Genomic DNA, 17,310 nt, shown 5'->3' with positions numbered 1-17,310 from the left:
CTCTTCTCATTCTCCTGAAATGAATAAACACATCGTGCAGCCATAACCACAAAACAATTGCATGGCAAAATGTCATGTTCTCCCCGCTGGCCTATCAAAGTGCAGGCGGACTGATTCACTCGATGGAAGAACGGAGGAATCCTGCAGGGCTCTGTCCTGGGACCAGTTAGATTCTCCTTATGCCATCTCATTGATTGAAAATAAGAGTAGTAGTGGAGCCGTATTATCATCAGAGGAGCTGACGTGCTTCACGCCACAGATGGCTAGAGAAAGACGAGGGACCAGAGAAGTTCATAAGTGCTTTTACGGTCAGAGTAATTGTTATTCTCCACAGCTATGATGTAGTTTGTAATGACAGACCAGCAATCAGATGTCGGACCACCAAGGGCTCGCCAGACTTCTCACTTGGAGCTTATTTCCACAAACAGACAAATTAATTTACTGGAAGCCAATTTGTGCGAGGAGAAAAGTTTCCTGCATTGTTACTCTGAGACTTGTTGTCAGTTTCTCAATCTGAGGAGGAGAAATGAGTAAGAACATTCAAACAAGAGGTGTGAGAGCGCAATCGTGTGAAAGTCTCGGGTCTGGACGGGTTTAACGATGTCAGGTTGCTCGGCTGGATGACAGGTGATGACAAACCAACATAATGAGCTGATCAGATGTCAGACATAGAGGTGAGATGTCCTAATCAGACAGACACGTCTATGAGAAGAGACATATTTAGCATCCACTTTCTAATAAAGAGATGACTGAAGAGTGACGGACAGTTTCAGAGTTTAATAACATCTGATGCATCAGATCGATCCCCAGATGTGTCCCTGCAGCACAAAAGCAGTCATCAGTAACACAGGTATATCTGTAGCAATAGCCAACAATACATTGTATGGATCAAAATTATACATTTCTCTTTTATGCCAAAAATCATTAGGATATTAAGATCATGTTCTATGAAGATATTTAGTAAATTTCCTACCGTAAATATATCAAAACTTAATTTTTGATGAGTAATATGCATTGCTAAGAACTTCATTTGAACAACTTTAAAGGAGATTTTCTCAATATTTAGATTTTTTTGCTCCCTCAGATTCCAGATTTTCAAATAGTTGTATCTCAGCCAAATATTGTCCTATCATAACAAACCATACATCAATGGAGAGATTATTTATTCAGCTTTCAGATGATGTATAACTCTCAATATCATAATATTGACCCTTAAGGTTTTGTGGTCCTTCAAACATTGACAGATCTACTGCATCACATCAGTCATGCCATTTATTTTGCATTTTACCATAATACATTTAAAATGCGCAAGAAGCAGTCATATTAATTATTAGAAAATTAGATTTTTTAAAAATCTATCTATACTGAATAAAAGGAACTGAAAAAATTATTAGAAAACTATGCAGACATATTTAAAATAAACTAATAAAAAACAAACAATAAACTGCAAAGTTGGTTGTGAAAAACTGGATTTATTTTTCATGTCGTGTTAATGCATATTCATGAAGGAACTAATGTTTGCCTGATGTTTGTCTGATCACTGACTTTAGTATGAAGACATTTTTTACATTTATTTTTTTTAATTGAATTCCAAAAATGCAAAACAATCCGGTAGTTTTTCATGACATTTAACAAACACTGTAAATCCAAATAAGGAGATATACATTATTAACTGCATGAAAATAAAACAAAAGGACATCACAACATATTAAAAATGAATTTAACATGTAACTTTTAACATTTAGCCTGACTTCTTCCTGCTTCTTCAAGACGATGTGTCCATCTAGTGGAAACACACGATACTGCAGCATTCAAATAAACATAAACATGAAAAAACATTGATATGTGTCATACTGCACACACAAGACCTCCGTTTTCATATCTCATATAACTCGTGATATTTCTTCATACTAATAACGTGTATTCTATTTCTATCAGACTTCGTCTAGAAATAAATAACAAATCTCTTGTTTCGCGCTGGATGTTGGTCGGATATCCGCGTGTTATTCGCATAAATCTGTTCTTTAGGGCCCGACAGCAGACAGTAGTGCATTCAAATGAGAGAAATGAGTCCAGACATCCCCACTGCTGACTCACTCGATTCCAAACAAACGAAACGAAAACTTACACGTCAAAGTTTCGTTTGCGGATCCAGCAGAAATGGCAGCTGAAGCTTTATACGATCAGGAATCTCTCAGGTGTTCCGTCTGTCTGGATTTCTTCAGGAGTCCGGTCATTATTCCCTGTGGACACAGCTTCTGTAAGGACTGCATTACAGGTTTTTGGGATCAGGATGTGTTCAGATGCCCTCAGTGCAAACAAACCTTTTCCAACAAACCTCTCATTGACTGGCTGCAGATGAAGGAGCTTTCTGAGAAACTGATGAAGATGAGACCAAAGGAGGAGGATGATGAAGATGCTGAAGCACATGAAGTCAGCTGTGATTCCTGCACCTCCAGAAGAACCAAAGCCGTCCAATCCTGCCTCACCTGTGTCTCCTCATTCTGCAGAAATCACCTGGAGAAGCACAATGATCTCCACGGATGGAAGAAACACCTGCTGACCGAAGCCACGGATCTTCAGAGCAAAACCTGCTCTCTCCATGAGAAACTGATGGATGTCTTCTGTCGCACTGATCAGAAGTGTGTCTGTGTTCTGTGTGCCATAAATGAACACAAGAACCACGAGAGCGTGTCAGCATCCGAGGAAAGAGCAGACAGACAGGTAGATTCATTTAAGGCCCTGTATGGTTAATTCCCAGAGATATGGGGAGTTTCATGCGGCCCGGTTGTGGCTCCAGGAGTAAATCGTTAAATTGCACCCATTTTCAGTGGTCAAAAACTAAATGTGGGTCAACTTGCACACAGATGATACTTTGTTCCTTTTAAGGAGAAATGTCTGAACAACAAATAATGTTGAAACTAGAAATGTATCATGTTTTGCTCTTTTAAAACAGTTGCACAGAACAGACTTTTCCCAAGTTTGCATTCCTGTAACTCAACAAGCATCAAAGATATCTCAATATGATTTCAGATTCCCTCTTCATCAGCTGAATGCAAAGTGAACCACGTTTGGTTTTCAACCACTGAAAGTGTGTACAATTCAACAATTTACTCTTGGAGCCACATTAAAATCCCTTCTATATCTCTGGAAATGAACCATACAGGCCCTTAAAATTCAAGATACTAAAAGAACATAAAAGGATATTAAGATTTCTTTAATACTTCTTGACTTACAGACACACAAACTTCAAGAAAACACACAAAAAGTGCCTTTTCCCCCATTTTGAACTGTCACCATTGGCATATAATGTAACAAAGGTTGCTAAAGTCAACAGATTTGACTAATAGAGCTACCAATCTCTGTGTAAAAATAACATGACACTTCCATCTTTCTGAAGTCATGGCATTTAATGTTTCATGCACTGCAGAAAGGAGTATCTTCCTCAGTATTTCTGTCTTGTTTTCCAGAGCAAAGTCCTTAAATCAAGATGCATTTACTGGAGAAGCATTTGCACTGGAAAATAAGAGAAACTGTGTTGCCAGTACAGCCCATAGTGTTTCTCTAGATGGGTACAGTTAGAGACCATAACCTTCAATTTATTCCTTAACTTTTCTTTAAAAACGTCTTCATATTGACCTTCATAAAACCTGCAGAAATCCTAGTATCTAAAGGTTAACAGTATGTTTCATTACAAGTTTTAAAAAGCCATTAAAAGCTAAAATATAGAGCTCTTTTCTGTGTCCAGATGAAGTTAAGGGAAACACGTGAGAAGTTTCTGCAGAACATTCAAGACAGAGAGAAGGATTTCAAAGAGCTGAAGCAGGCAGAAGAGTCTGTCACAGTGAGTATTGATCAGGTTGATTTCATAGCTTCTTTCATAGATATAAATAATATAATTCTCTATTATGATTCATCTGTATGTCCACTCTGTCTCATGTGTTTCTCCTTAAATTCCTTGGGAGAAATACAGTTTTTAATAGCTGAGAAGCTCAGATAATTTGCTCTTGGAAGAATTAGTTTGAGTTCATATTGAGATCTCTGACTTTGGTATATTGTTAAATCTGAGCACATAATCTCACATTAGTCTGAGAAACAAGGATGTGCTTCTGTGTGTGTTCTTGCTGTGCAACAGTGTTCAGCGCAGACGGCAGTCTCTGAAAGCGAGCGGATCTTCAGTGAAGTGCTGTGCTCCGTTCAGAAAACAAGCGTCCGTGTGAAAGAACTGATCACAGAGCGACGGAGAGATGAACTCAGTCGTATTGAAGGACTTCAGGAGAAAGTCCAGCAGAAGATCTCTGACCTCAGGATGAAGGTGTCTGAGCTCGATCAGTTCTTGACCACTGAAGACCACATTCACTTCCTGCAGGTACAGCATCACACACACTTACCTTCAGAGTAACAAAAAAAAACTCATTTGCAGATCAAGAGAGGAAGCTATTAAAACGATAATTTCTTCAGTTTATAAAAGAACAACACTTGCTCCTTGGTTCATGAGAAAACTGCCTGATCATGTTTACGTTTCATTCTAGTGCCGTCAAACGATTAATCACATTCAAAATAAAAGTTTTTGTTTACATAATATATGTGTGCATACTGTGTATATTTATTATGCATATATAAATACACAAACATGCATGTATTTGTGAAAATATTAACATGTATTTACATGCATGTATGTATATTCATATAATTTAATATATTTAATATATAAACATAACATTTTTCTTAAACATACCTGTGTGTGTGTGTATTTATATACACATAATAAATATACACAGTACACACTCATATATTATGTAAAAAAATATATATTTTGAATGTGATTAATTGCGATTAATCGTTTGACAGCACTAGATTTCAATGTATTTTTGAATTTAGGATATATAAGTTTCCAATCAATGTGGAAGATTTTAGTTTGGAATGTAATTTCTGTGTTATTTGTAATCTGTAGAATTACCCATCTGACTGTGAAGAATCCATGTCTGAAGAATCTGAAGAACTTTCCAACATTTCTGAAAACCCAAAAGCCTTTTTTCACGATGTGGAGCTGCTGCTTTCTAAAATGCAAGAGCGTTTGATGCACATCACCAAAGAGACCGAGATCAAGATCAAATCTGGAGAAGGTGAGAAGATTTTCCATTCCTGTGTCTCATCTAGATTAGAGTTAGATTATTTTAGTATCAATGAGGTACTATTTTATTTTATTTTTATTTTTTTCTATTTTTCATTTTAAGTAAAAAATGTGGTCCCATTTCATATCACGTGTCCCTAATACCTGTGTATTACATAGTAACTAGAGATGTATGTAGTATGTAACCACAGTGTAAGTACATATTGATACATGGTATCTACAGCTGTAATACTTGTGTAACTACACATGTAACAACACTCAGAATGGTATGTGTAAGTACAAATGTGTAACAGGACACTGGTAACAACACTTTTTTCACTTAACTAAGTACTCGTGTAACAGGAATTATATAACTACATTTTGTAACAACAGTATAAATAAGAGTGATTGGAACAATTCGATCCAGGGGGTGGAGATGGGTAGGTTTAGGGATATGTAACGTGAGAGGAGTTGGATCTGGAGTGGACACCACTGTAATACCAGTGTACTTACATGATAACTACTCAGGTACTGTCCACTTAATATAAAGTGTAACATTCCGGACACCAACCACAATTTATATGTAAAGCCTAACTTACTGGCCGCTGCTGTGTAACATCAGAGTAATTACATGGTGAATCCATAGGAATTGTTTACTTAATATAAAGTGTAACACTTTCTTTACCAAAAAGTGCTATTAGTCCTGTTACATATTTGTACTTACACATACCATTCTGAGGGTTGTTACATGTGTGTAGTTACACAAATATTACAGCTGTAGATACCATGTACTAATGTGTGCTTACACTGTGGTTACATACTACATACACATCTAGTTACTATGTAAGTACACAGGTATTAGGGACACAATATAAAGACACCAAAAATTTTAACTAATTTTTTTTTTCAAATGTGTGTATAAAAATATGTATTCATTTTATTTCAGCTTTAGTTATTTTAATACATGAACTAAATGAGAAAGGTTACCTTAGCAACTAACTAAAATACTTATATATATATATTACTTTAGAAAACAATCCAGGATTTTTCTCCATATAGGAGATTGAAGGTTAAAATGCAGTTTCAAAGAGCTCTACACGATCCCAGATGAGGAATAAGGGTCTTATCTAGTGAAACGATCACTCATTTTCTTAAAAATAATTAATACTTCTATACTTTTTATCCTCAAATGCTCGTCTTGCGCTAGCTCTGCTTGCATTATGTAATCGCGTTGGAAATGTCGCGCGCGGCTAGTTCTTCGTCTGTATACTTCGGTTCAAAAAGGTAGGGTGAAAAACTCCATCTCATTTTTTCCTGCAACTTCAAAATCGTCTGACATCGTTGTTTTACCTTTTTTGTAAAGGGCTTTTGACTTTTTTTGATTTGTAAACACTGGGTCAGTGCTTCCGCCTGACCTTTTCAACGTGATTACATCCAATGAGTGAGGTCAAGCTAGAGCACGACAAGCATTTGAGGTTAAAAACTATATAAATTAATAATTTGTAAGAAAATGAGTGATCGTTTGCTAGATAAGACCCTTATTCCTCAGCTGGGATCGTGTAGAGCTCTTTGAAGCTGCACTTTAACCTTCAGTCCATTGATCCCCATTGAAGTCCACTATATGGAGAAAAATCCTGGAATGTTGTCCTCAAAAAACTTAATTTCTTTGTGACTGAAGAAAGAAAGACATGAATATCTTGAATGACATGGGGTTGAGTAGATTATCAGGAACTTTTTATTCTGGAAGTGAACTAATCATTTAATATCAACATAACATCAAATTTGACCTTATTTACTTTCTTAATACATGTTGCTGGTGGTATTTATTCATTAAATGTTTTGTCATTATAATCTTTCTTCAAATAACGTGTTCCATCTCTGAAATGACTTTTCAGCAAACGTCCAGATAAAGTCCTCTCAAGATTCTGCTCAGCCAGGCCAGAAGGATGTTTTCCGTTTTGGGGAATCAGTGGCAGATTTTACCTTCAGTTATCAGCACGTTCCCCTTAAATCCACATCTTTGGAGGCTTCTGGCTCAGATCATGATGAAGAAACAGGTAAACATGAAGACGAAGCAGAGCCACAGTCACAGAGCCAAACTATACCGCTATGACCGAGAATCACAGCAGTGGAAGGAAAGAGGCATAAGTGAGCTTAAAATACTTCAGAACGATGAAATCAGATGTGCAAGACTCGTGATGAGGAGAGAGCGTGTCCTGAAATTATGTGCAAACCACTGGATTAATTCAATTCAATTAAATTCAAGTTTATTTGTATAGTGCTTTTTACGATACAAATCGTTGCAAAGCAGCTCTACAGGAATTTAAGTTTCCACAATATATTTATATATTGCAGAACCTTAATGTATTTAACTTATGGCACAATTTGGTAATTCTGTATGTTGTCTGAGCGTTGGCATCCTCTGAGGTCCTCTGAGGGGTTGGCATCATCTTTTCTCAGGTGTTCGGTCATCTCAGATCATTTAAGGGTTGGATCCAGACTGAAGCTTCTGTCATTCCTAGTTACCACGGGATGTTAATCAACAGAGAAACAAATAGAGACATAATTAGCGTAGCTGCTGTTCCATCTAAGCAAAAATTATTTGTTCAACCCAAGCTAAAGAATAATAATAATGTACATTTGATCAGATATAACTGCAGTACAAGATTATAAGATGCATTATGTGAATGCTTGGCTAAAGAGATGTGTCTTTAATCTAGATTTAAACAGAGAGAGTGTGTCTGAACCCCGAACGTTATCAGGAAGGCTATTCCAGAGTTTGGGAGCCAAATGTGAAAAAGCTCTACCTCCTTTAGTGGACTTTGCTATCCTAGGTACTACCAAAAGTCCAGAGTTTTGTGACCTTAGAGAGCGGGTTGGATTGTAGCGTGGTAGAAGACAGGTTAGGTACGCAGGTGCTAAACCATTTAGGGCCTTATAGGCAAGTAATAATATTTTGTAAATGATACGGAACTGAATAGGTAGCCAGTGCAGAGACTGTAAAATTGGGGTAATATGATCATATTTTCTTGATCTGGTAAGAACTCTAGCCGCTGCATTTTGGACTATCTGTAGCTTGTTTATTGAAGATGCAGGACAACCAGCTAGCAGTGCATTATTTAGCAGTGCAATAGTCCAGTCTAGAGGTCATGAATGCATGAACTAGCTTTTCTGCATCAGAAACAGGTCGCATGTTTTGAAGCTTGGCAATGTTTCTAAGATGGAAGAATGCTGTTTTTGTAACATGGGAAATATGATTTTCAATGGACTGTTTGCTGTCTAATATAACACCCAGATTGTTTACTTTAGAGGATGTGACAGTACATCCATCTAGTTGCAAATTGTAATTATTATTGGTCATCCAATCTTTTACATTTTTTACACAATCTATTAGCTTAGATAGTTTAGAAGTTTCATCTGGTTTTGTTGAGATATATAGTTGAGTATCATCAGCATAACAATGAAAACTAATCCTGTATTTTCTAATAATATTACCAAGAGGCAACATGTATATTGAAAATAGCAGAGGACCTAGGACAGATCCTTGTGGTACTCCATACTTTACTGGTGATAATTGAGATGACTCCCCATTTAAATGAACAAAGTGGTAGCGATCGGACAGGTAGGATCTAAACCATCTTAAAGCCTGCCCTTGAATACCAGTATAGTTTTGTAATCGATCTATGAATGTGTCATGGTCTATAGTGTTGAACCCAGCACTAAGATCAAGTAATACTAGCAATGAGATGCAGCCTTGATCTGAAGCAAGAAGCAAGTCATTTGTAATTTTAACAAGTGCAGTTTCTGTGCTATGGTGAGGCCTGAAACCTGACTGAAATTCTTCATAGAGATATTTTTTTTGCAAGAAGGAGCACAATTGAGCAGACACAACTTTTTCTAAAATTTTAGACATAAACGGAAGATTTGAAATGGGTCTGTAATTTGCCAGTTCATTTGAATCTAGTTGTGGTTTCTTAGTAAGAGGCTTAATAACCGCCAGCTTGAATGGTTTTGGGACGTGACCTAAAGATAACGATGAGTTAATAATATTGAGAAGCGGTTCTTCTGCTACAGGTAACAACTCTTTCAGTAGTTTAGTAGGTACAGGATCTAATAAACATGTTGTTGGTTTAGATGCACTGATAAGTTTATTTAGCTCTTCCTGTCCTATAGTTGTAAAGCACTGCAGTTTTTCTTTGGGTGCGATGAATGAAGCTGAAATACTAGACGCAGTAGAATCTACATTTGATATTGTATTTCTGATTTTATCTATTTTATCAGTAAAGAAATTCATAAAGTCATTACTATTAAACTGTGGGGGAATATTTAGATCGGGTGGTGTCTGTTTATTAGTTAGTCTAGCCACTGTGCTAAATAAGAACCTTGGATTGTTTTGGTTATTATCTATGAGTTTGCGGATATGCTCTGCCCGGGCAGCTTTTAGCTTTTAGCTGGAGGGTCTTGCGGTCAGCAGCACTGCAGTTCCCGTACCAGACAGTGATGCAGCTGGTCAGCACACTCTCAATGGTGCCTCTGTAGAATGTGGTGAGGATGGGTGGAGGGAGACTTGCTCTTTTCAGCCGGCGGAGAAAGTGTAGGCGCTGTTGTGCCTTTTTGGAGAGTGACATGGTGTTGGTGGTCCAGGTGAGATCCTCTGTGATGTGCACCCCCAGGAATTTAGTGCTGCTGACTCTCTCCACAGTCGAGCTGTCGATGGTCAGTGGGGGGTGGTCAACGGAGTTTCTTCTGAAGTCCACCACAACCTCCTTTGTCTTCTCCACATTGAGGGACAGATTGTTTGTGCCACACCATTCAGCCAGCTGTGCCACTTCCTCTCTGTAATGCGTTTCATCATTGTTGCTGATGAGACCTACCACTGTTGTGTCATCAGCAAACTTGATGATGTGGTTGGAGCTGAACTTGGCAGTGCAGTCGTGGGTCAGCAGTGTGAAGAGCAGCGGGCTGAGCACACAGCCTTGTGGGGCACCTGTGCTCAGTGTGGTAGTGCTCGAGGTGTTGTTGCCGACACGGACTGACTGAGGTCTTCCAGTTAGAAAGTCCAGGATCCAGTTACAAAGGGAATTGTTAAGGCCCAGCAGGTTTAGTTTATTTATGAGCTGTTGTGGGATTATTGTGTTGAATGCCGAGCTGAAGTCAATGAACAGCATTCTAACATAGGAGTCTTTATTTTCTAGGTGGGTAAGAGCCAGGTGGAGGGTGGAGGAAATTGCATTGTCCGTAGAGCGGTTTGGACGGTATGCAAACTGGAGCGGGTCAAGTGTGTTGGGGAGGCTGGTTTTGATGTTAAAACGTGGTTTTGATCACGGGTATCTGCGCAGAAACATCGAGAACATGAGCACCAGGGAAACAGTGAGCGTCTGAACAGTGAGCGTCTGAATTCCACACAAAATGAATACATGCTTTCATTTCTAAATGACTGTTCATTACAGTCTTTTTTATGAATTTATATGGCTATTAACATGTTAACATGCATTTATTTTTATGTACAGAATAAGTAATAAATCTTAATCTAATTTTGACAAACTATGCATAGTTAGAAAGGTCATAGTCTTGAGATAAAATTTTTGACCTCTGTTTTGTGCATGCAAAATTAAAATTCAAATATGTAGAAGCTTGTTTCTGCCAGAATTGCAAGATATAAAAACACTGAATTGCAAGATGTGAGCGCTGAATTGAGATTTGAGCGCTGAATTACGAGATGTAAACACTGAATTGCATGATTTGAGCGTTGATTTGTAAGATTTGAGTACTGAATTGTGAGATTTGAGCACTGAATTGTGAGATATGAATGCTATATTGCGAGATGAGTGCTGAATTGTGAGATTTGTGCACTTAATTGCAAGATATAAATGCTGAATTGCGGGATTTAAACGCTGAATTGTGAGATATGAGCACTGAATTGCGAGATTTGAGAACTGAATTGTGAGATTTGAGAACTGAATTGCGAGATTTGAGAACTGAATTGCGAGATTTGAGAACTGAATTGCGAGATTTGAGAACTGAATTGCAAGATTTAAACGCTAAATTGCGAGATTTGAGCACTGAATTGCGAGATTTGAGAACTGAATTGTGAGATTTGAGAACTGAATTGTGAGATTTAAATGCTGAATTGCGAGATTTGAGAACTGAATTGCGAGATTTGAGAACTGAATTGCGAGATTTGAGAACTGAATTGCGAGATTTGAGAACTGAATTGCAAGATTTAAACACTAAATTGCGAGATTTGCGCACTGAATTGCGAGATTTGAGAACTGAATTGTGAGATTTGAGAACTGAATTGTGAGATTTAAATGCTGAATTGCGAGATTTGAGAACTGAATTGTGAGATTTAAATGCTGAATTGCGAGATTTGAGCACTGAATTGCAAGATATAAATGCTGAATTGCATGATATGAGGACTGAATTTTGAGATATGAGCACTGAATTGCAAGATATGAGCACTGAATGGACTGCAAGTTCAGTCCTTTTATCAATAAAACATAATGGTTATTCTCTGATGTTTTTAATGAATTGTAATGTGTTTGTTGTTTCAATCAGAAGAGAAGAGCACTCTGGAGCGGAGTGATGCTGATGTTAAGATCGTGTTTGAGCGAAAGCCCACAGCAGAACAAGCCAAACTAGCAGCCAGACTGATGCTTCCTCACACGTTCTTCTGTTACAGAAACACGCCGGGATACGCAAGCGATGAGGATGATGATGGTAAGAAATATGAAGGGTCTATTTAGTTGATCAAACCTTCAAAAATACTTCTGTTTATGTCATTTGTCAGGTTGCATGAAACCAGTCAGTTTAGATGTTACCATGTAAAGCACATTATTTAGATTACTTGGGAAAAAAAACATTAGTAAATACTGTCTGGGGAAGTTAAACATTAACTAGCTGCAGCATCATGCAATTAAGTTTGCACATGGAAACACACTGTCTTCTGGTTTCTTGGCTCTTTATGCACCGCAGCTCAAAGCATGATAGCTCTGCAGAGCCGTGTTTACCTCTATGCTGTGTTTCTCTCATTTAGATGAAGACTTTGAAGCGGCTGTCAGATCTCTGAAAGGAAAGCTGTATCCTGATGCGGTCGATGGTCATGGTAGGTTGTTCTGATTGCACTGAGATTAATTTATTGTTTGATTTTACTGAGATTGGTTTAAAGACAGTGAGAGAAATACCATGATCCAGCTTGCCTTAACACTGCTAATAATGCTGTTATGGTTATCTTTATCTTTATGTTTATTTTTATAGATGCTGGAGCTGCAACAGAGACACAAAATCACAAAGAGGATGAAGTTAACATTGTAGATATCCAGTCACTTTCTTTTGTATTTGCCTGTGTAAAAGTGCACCTAAAATTCCTTGAAATTTCACCTATTTTCACCCCCCCCCCATAAAAAAATAATTCATGCTGTAAAACAATCATACTGTAAATATGCATAAACTATAAAATATTCATTTTCTGTTATGTACTGTCAGATGTATTATGTACTTAAGTATTTTAACATTTAGTTTTTTATATTTTCAATGTATTATTAATTTTAATTATTAATCATAATTATTTATTTTAATGAAATGTTTTATTTAGTTATTTATTATTTATTTAGAATTTTATTTTAATAACATTTTTTTTGCAAATATATAAATGTATTATCTTTCATTATTATCTTCAAATCAGATTAGATTGATTTTAATCATTTTGTTTATTTTAATTAAATTCATTCATTTAGTTCATTCATTTGATCTTATTTTTTTAGTATTATTTATTCTTACATTTTTTAGACTGTTTTTCTCGAAACTTTTCCACAGATCCCCTATCACTCTTTGAACTAACCTTGAAACTCTGTCCAACCAGCATTTAGTTTTTCTTAATGTTTCCTTTAATATTTTCATCATGTCATTGCTTCTGTCAAGGCTGAACTTCCATCAGTTGAGGAGAATGAAGAGGAGATTTTGTTCAATGAATGGACCAAACTTTTCCACTGGGACTGTAATATTAACAAGTGGAAATCCTGTGGTGCAGGAGACATTAAGATGCTTTTCCATCCCGTGAAGAAGCGCTACCGTGTGTTTATGTGTCAAGAGAGGGATAAAAAGGTGCTTGTCAACCACTTCATTACCAGAACCACTCATCCTAAACCTGTGAGCAGCAATGCAAACGCACTGAGCTGGACGGCTGAAGACTACTCAGGTAGAAACCGCAAAACCTCCACAGATCTTTGCTAGTTTGCTAGTTAATTTACTCATATTGTGCTCATATTTCCCACAGATGGAGATGCTGTAGTTCAGCAGTTTGCTGCCAAGTTTAAGACTCTGGATCTGGCAGATTCCTTCACAAAAACCATGACAGACTGTCAGTGTCGCATATCAGAGTTCATGCAGCGATCGGAAAAGTAAAGCTGTTCCTGTCTGATAACTGTTTCAGAGGTCACGCCGACAGCAAAACCTTAATATTAATGTTAGAACAGTTATATCACTGTGCAGGACAGAATAAGATTAAAATATAGTTATTGAGAGAAGCTTGAAGATAAGAGCTTTGACATGCTAAAGTCAGAAAAACTTATTTTTCTTTAAACACAACTATCTGCAAAAAACCCTCTTAGAAATCCTTTGCACAGAGACAAAGATTGTTTATTTTTGTATTTTTTGTTATTTTCTTTATGTATAAAGCTTTTCAGTAGAATATGTAAAAAAAAGGTGATGTAATCTTTGAATAAATATTTTTATAAACAGGTTTTTTTTGTATTTCATATATATATAAACTGCAAATTTAGCTATTTCAGAAAACATTCAAAGTCAGTAGTCAGTTTTTATGGCCTGTCAAATGAACTAAAATGTTTGAAGGTAAGGAGGAACTAATGTTTGATTGTATTCCTCAGTCCTGTCTTGCAGGTTTTCATCAGTGACTTTGGTATGAAGGAATACTTGTGGTTGATGTTTTTATTACTGAATTCCAAAAATGTTAAACATTTCAGTGGAGACATTTAACAAACACCGTAAATCCAAATAAGGGGATGCCAACTACATTTATATTCAAATATGTCTTTGTAATGTTATTTGTACTTAATGAACGTTCTAAGAAACTTTTTGTAACCTTTAAATGGCGTTATAATCATGACAAGAAAACTGGACATTTTAATGTTCTTTAACATTCTTAGAATATTAAAACTAAACGTTAAATAACTATGTATTGGGTATATTTAGTAGAATGTTGTAAGAAACGTTTTTGTAACCTATATAAATAGCCTAATGTTGTAATGTTATGTTTTAGTTTCATCTGTATGCAATATTTTTGGAAGCATTTTCTTGAAATAACATGCATAACCAAACGCTTTCGTACCAGAACTTCATTTTGCGTTGGATATTCATCAAATATTCGCAAAATAAATTTGTTTCCAAACCGTATTATAGAGATGGACAGTCCACATAGAGAGTGGTGCATAAAAATGAAAGAAAAGCAGAGTTACAAAACAAGCCACTCCTGTAGCAGAGTCACTCTATGGAGTCAAAACAATGCCAGAAACTGAAATGCAAACCTGTAGTGCAAAGGGAAAAAACGGTATTGCAAACAAAAATAATAATAAAAAATGGTATTGCCAGCTCACACTTGTCTGAAACGCAAAATAAAAGCAGCGTTGCAAATAAATTAGTAGCTGTGGCCATGGAAAATATGTGTGGCAAAATCATTGCTTTTGCTCTGTTTCATTTATATTTTGCAGTTCTTTATTTTTGTTCGCCAAAATTCTTTTTTTCTTGCAATACTTCATTTTCCTTTGCAAAAGCACTTTTTTTCTCTCTCAATAACTTAATTTTCGTTTGCAATTTTAATTTTTTTGCTATACCTCAATTATTTTGCACGTGTATTTTGGCACTGTTTTGACTCCAGAGTCACTGTTTCCAAACAAACGAAACTTGTCAACGTGTCAAAGTTTGGTGTGCCGCTGTTCTGTCACAGCAGGAAGACTTCGACAGAACTCAGGTGTTCCAACACAATATGGCTGACGATCACGACGATCTCAGGTGCTGCGTCTGTCTGGATTTCTTTAAAAATCCAGCGATTATTCCCTGTGGGCACATTTTCTGTAAGGACTGCATTACAGGTTTGTGGCATAAAGATGTGCGCAGATGCCCTCAGTGCAAACGAACCTTTTCCAACACACCAGTTATCACTGACTGGCTGCAGATGAAGGAGCTTTCTGAGAAACTGATGAAGATGAGACCAAAGGAGGAGGATGATGAAGATGCTGAAGCACATGAAGTCAGCTGTGATTCCTGCACCTCCAGAAGAACCAAAGCCGTCCAATCCTGCCTCACCTGTGTCTCCTCATTCTGCAGAAATCACCTGGAGAAGCACAATGATCTCCACGGATGGAAGAAACACCTGCTGACCGAAGCCACGGATCTTCAGAGCAAAACCTGCTCTCTCCATGAGAAACTGATGGATGTCTTCTGTCGCACTGATCAGAAGTGTGTCTGTGTTCTGTGTGCCATAAATGAACACAAGAACCACGAGAGCGTGTCAGCATCCGAGGAAAGAGCAGACAGACAGGTAGATCCTCATTGATTGAAGACAATCCAAGCGGATCAGTAGCACGCGTTCATGTCTCGGGTTGGTGTACTGTTATAATACCCAGATATTTACTTTGAGGTGCATATGACACGCAGTGGGTAGAATTAGGCTTGGGGTAGATGTGTATCATATGCACGATAAAGTCTATTTTTGCGAGTCAATACCACGATTTACTGTTTTTATTTTCACGAGACCGGACTGCACAATCTACCCAGCTAAAAAAATGTTAAGAACGTCACCAACACGTTTTTTTCTTGATTATGCGAACTTTAGAAAAACATTAAGTGACTGTTCAGTTTCATAAATTTGCAAACATTATGGGAACGTTACTGTTCTCTGAACATTCTGAAATATTAGTAACTTTTAAAGAACATGAGATGAAAGCCGAACTTAAATATTTAAGAAAAATGTTCCATGAACAATTTATAAATAATATTTTTGTGCTAACGTTTTGTTAACATAAAGATCAGATAGCATCAAATGTACTGTAAACAATATAGCAACTTTTGAAAAATATTAGATGAACATCTAAAGAAGATGTTGACGTTGCCTGAACAATGTTTAAATAATGTTTTTGTGCTCAAGGTTTGAGAACATTATTAAAGACTGGGTAACTTATTAACTTTACTAGAACAATTTGAACTTTGAGAGAACATTTGCAGAATGTTAAACGGATAGTTCACCCAAAACTGAAAATTTTGTCATGCATGTATTACAAGTTGTATTTGCTATTTTCTGTGTCCAGGTGAAGTTAATGCAAACACGTGAGAAGTTTCTGCAGAACATTCAAGACAGAGAGAAGGATTTCAAAGAGCTGAAGCAGGCAGAAGAGTCTGTCACAGTGAGTATTGATTGCATGGATCATCTCCTCAGGAGACATTTATTCCAGCAGAAACATCTGAGAAGCCTTTATTAGTCTATGAGAAGCAAGGATGTGTTGATGGAGGAGTGTGTTTCTGTGGAACAGTGTTCAGCGCAGACGGCAGTCTCTGAAAGCGAGCGGATCTTCAGTGAAGTGCTGTGCTCCGTTCAGAAAACAAGCGTCCGTGTGAAAGAACTGATCACAGAGCGACAGAGAGATGAACTCAGTCGTATTGAAGGACTTCAGGAGAAAGTCCAGCAGAAGATCTCTGACCTCAGGATGAAGGTGTCTGAGCTCGATCAGTTCTTGACCACTGAAGACCACATTCACTTCCTGCAGGTACAGCATCACCTGATGATGATAACAGACTTGATCCAAACTCTTAACTTTTTTAAATCAGTTTATTAGTTTTGAAGAACAATCTATTGATGAGGAAACCACTTAATTATGTTTCGGCATTTAGGCTTTTGATATAATATTTATTTTCTTCATTGTACATTATTTTTATTCTGTGTGTAGAATTACCCAGAGTTCACGTCTGAAGAATTTGAAGCTCTTTCCAACATTTCTGAAAACCCAAAAGCCTTTTTTCACGATGTGGAGCTGCTGCTTTCTAAAATGCAAGAGCGTTTGCTGGATGTCACCAAAGAGACCGAGATCAAGATCAAATCTGGAGAAGGTGAGAAGACTTTAATAAGCGTTCTATTCCCATATCTCATCTGCATAAGACTAGGTACTTAATATACTGTATACTTTATA

General features: G+C 37.0%; 2 protein-coding genes across 2 annotated transcripts in view; both read left to right on the top strand.

Annotated features, from left to right (window-relative positions):
- Window positions 1-1,796: 1,796 nt before the first annotated feature.
- On the top strand, window positions 1,797-13,853 carry LOC306876526 (uncharacterized protein). Its single transcript, XM_079427792.1, has 10 exons — window positions 1,797-2,724; window positions 3,749-3,844; window positions 4,136-4,369; window positions 4,955-5,126; window positions 7,009-7,170; window positions 11,672-11,833; window positions 12,150-12,218; window positions 12,371-12,423; window positions 13,034-13,310; window positions 13,389-13,853. The coding sequence occupies exons 1-10, from the start codon at window positions 2,161-2,163 to the stop codon at window positions 13,514-13,516; spliced, it is 1,917 nt and encodes a 638-aa protein (XP_079283918.1). The 5' UTR covers window positions 1,797-2,160; the 3' UTR covers window positions 13,517-13,853.
- LOC306876527 (E3 ubiquitin/ISG15 ligase TRIM25-like) overlaps window positions 13,786-17,310 on the top strand; it is a 4,785-nt gene continuing 1,260 nt past the window's right edge. Inside the window, exons 1-4 of the mRNA XM_079427793.1 lie at window positions 13,786-15,668; window positions 16,435-16,530; window positions 16,657-16,890; window positions 17,071-17,230. Of these exons, the coding sequence (XP_079283919.1) occupies window positions 15,114-15,668; window positions 16,435-16,530; window positions 16,657-16,890; window positions 17,071-17,230 (1,045 nt within the window). The 5' untranslated portion in view covers window positions 13,786-15,113. The remainder of the gene's footprint in view (window positions 15,669-16,434; window positions 16,531-16,656; window positions 16,891-17,070; window positions 17,231-17,310) is intronic.

Source organism: Barbus barbus, assembly GCF_936440315.1.
Source record: "Barbus barbus genome assembly, chromosome: 10".
NCBI classification, from domain to species: Eukaryota; Metazoa; Chordata; class Actinopteri; order Cypriniformes; family Cyprinidae; genus Barbus; species Barbus barbus.
Note: the sequence above shows the minus strand (reverse complement) of the source record. Positions and strands in the feature narration are given on the sequence as shown.

What these genes read in the sequence shown, in the direction of transcription:
- LOC306876526 (XM_079427792.1), top strand. Translation starts at nt 2,161, where the DNA reads ATGGCAGCTGAAGCTTTATACGATCAGGAATCTCTCAGGTGTTCCGTC. An exon ending in AGGAAAGAGCAGACAGACAG is followed by an intron (nt 2,725 to 3,748) that starts GTAGATTCATTT and finishes TTCTGTGTCCAG; the next exon opens with ATGAAGTTAAGGGAAACACG. An exon ending in AAGAGGATGAAGTTAACATT is followed by an intron (nt 12,424 to 13,033) that starts GTAGATATCCAG and finishes GCTTCTGTCAAG; the next exon opens with GCTGAACTTCCATCAGTTGA.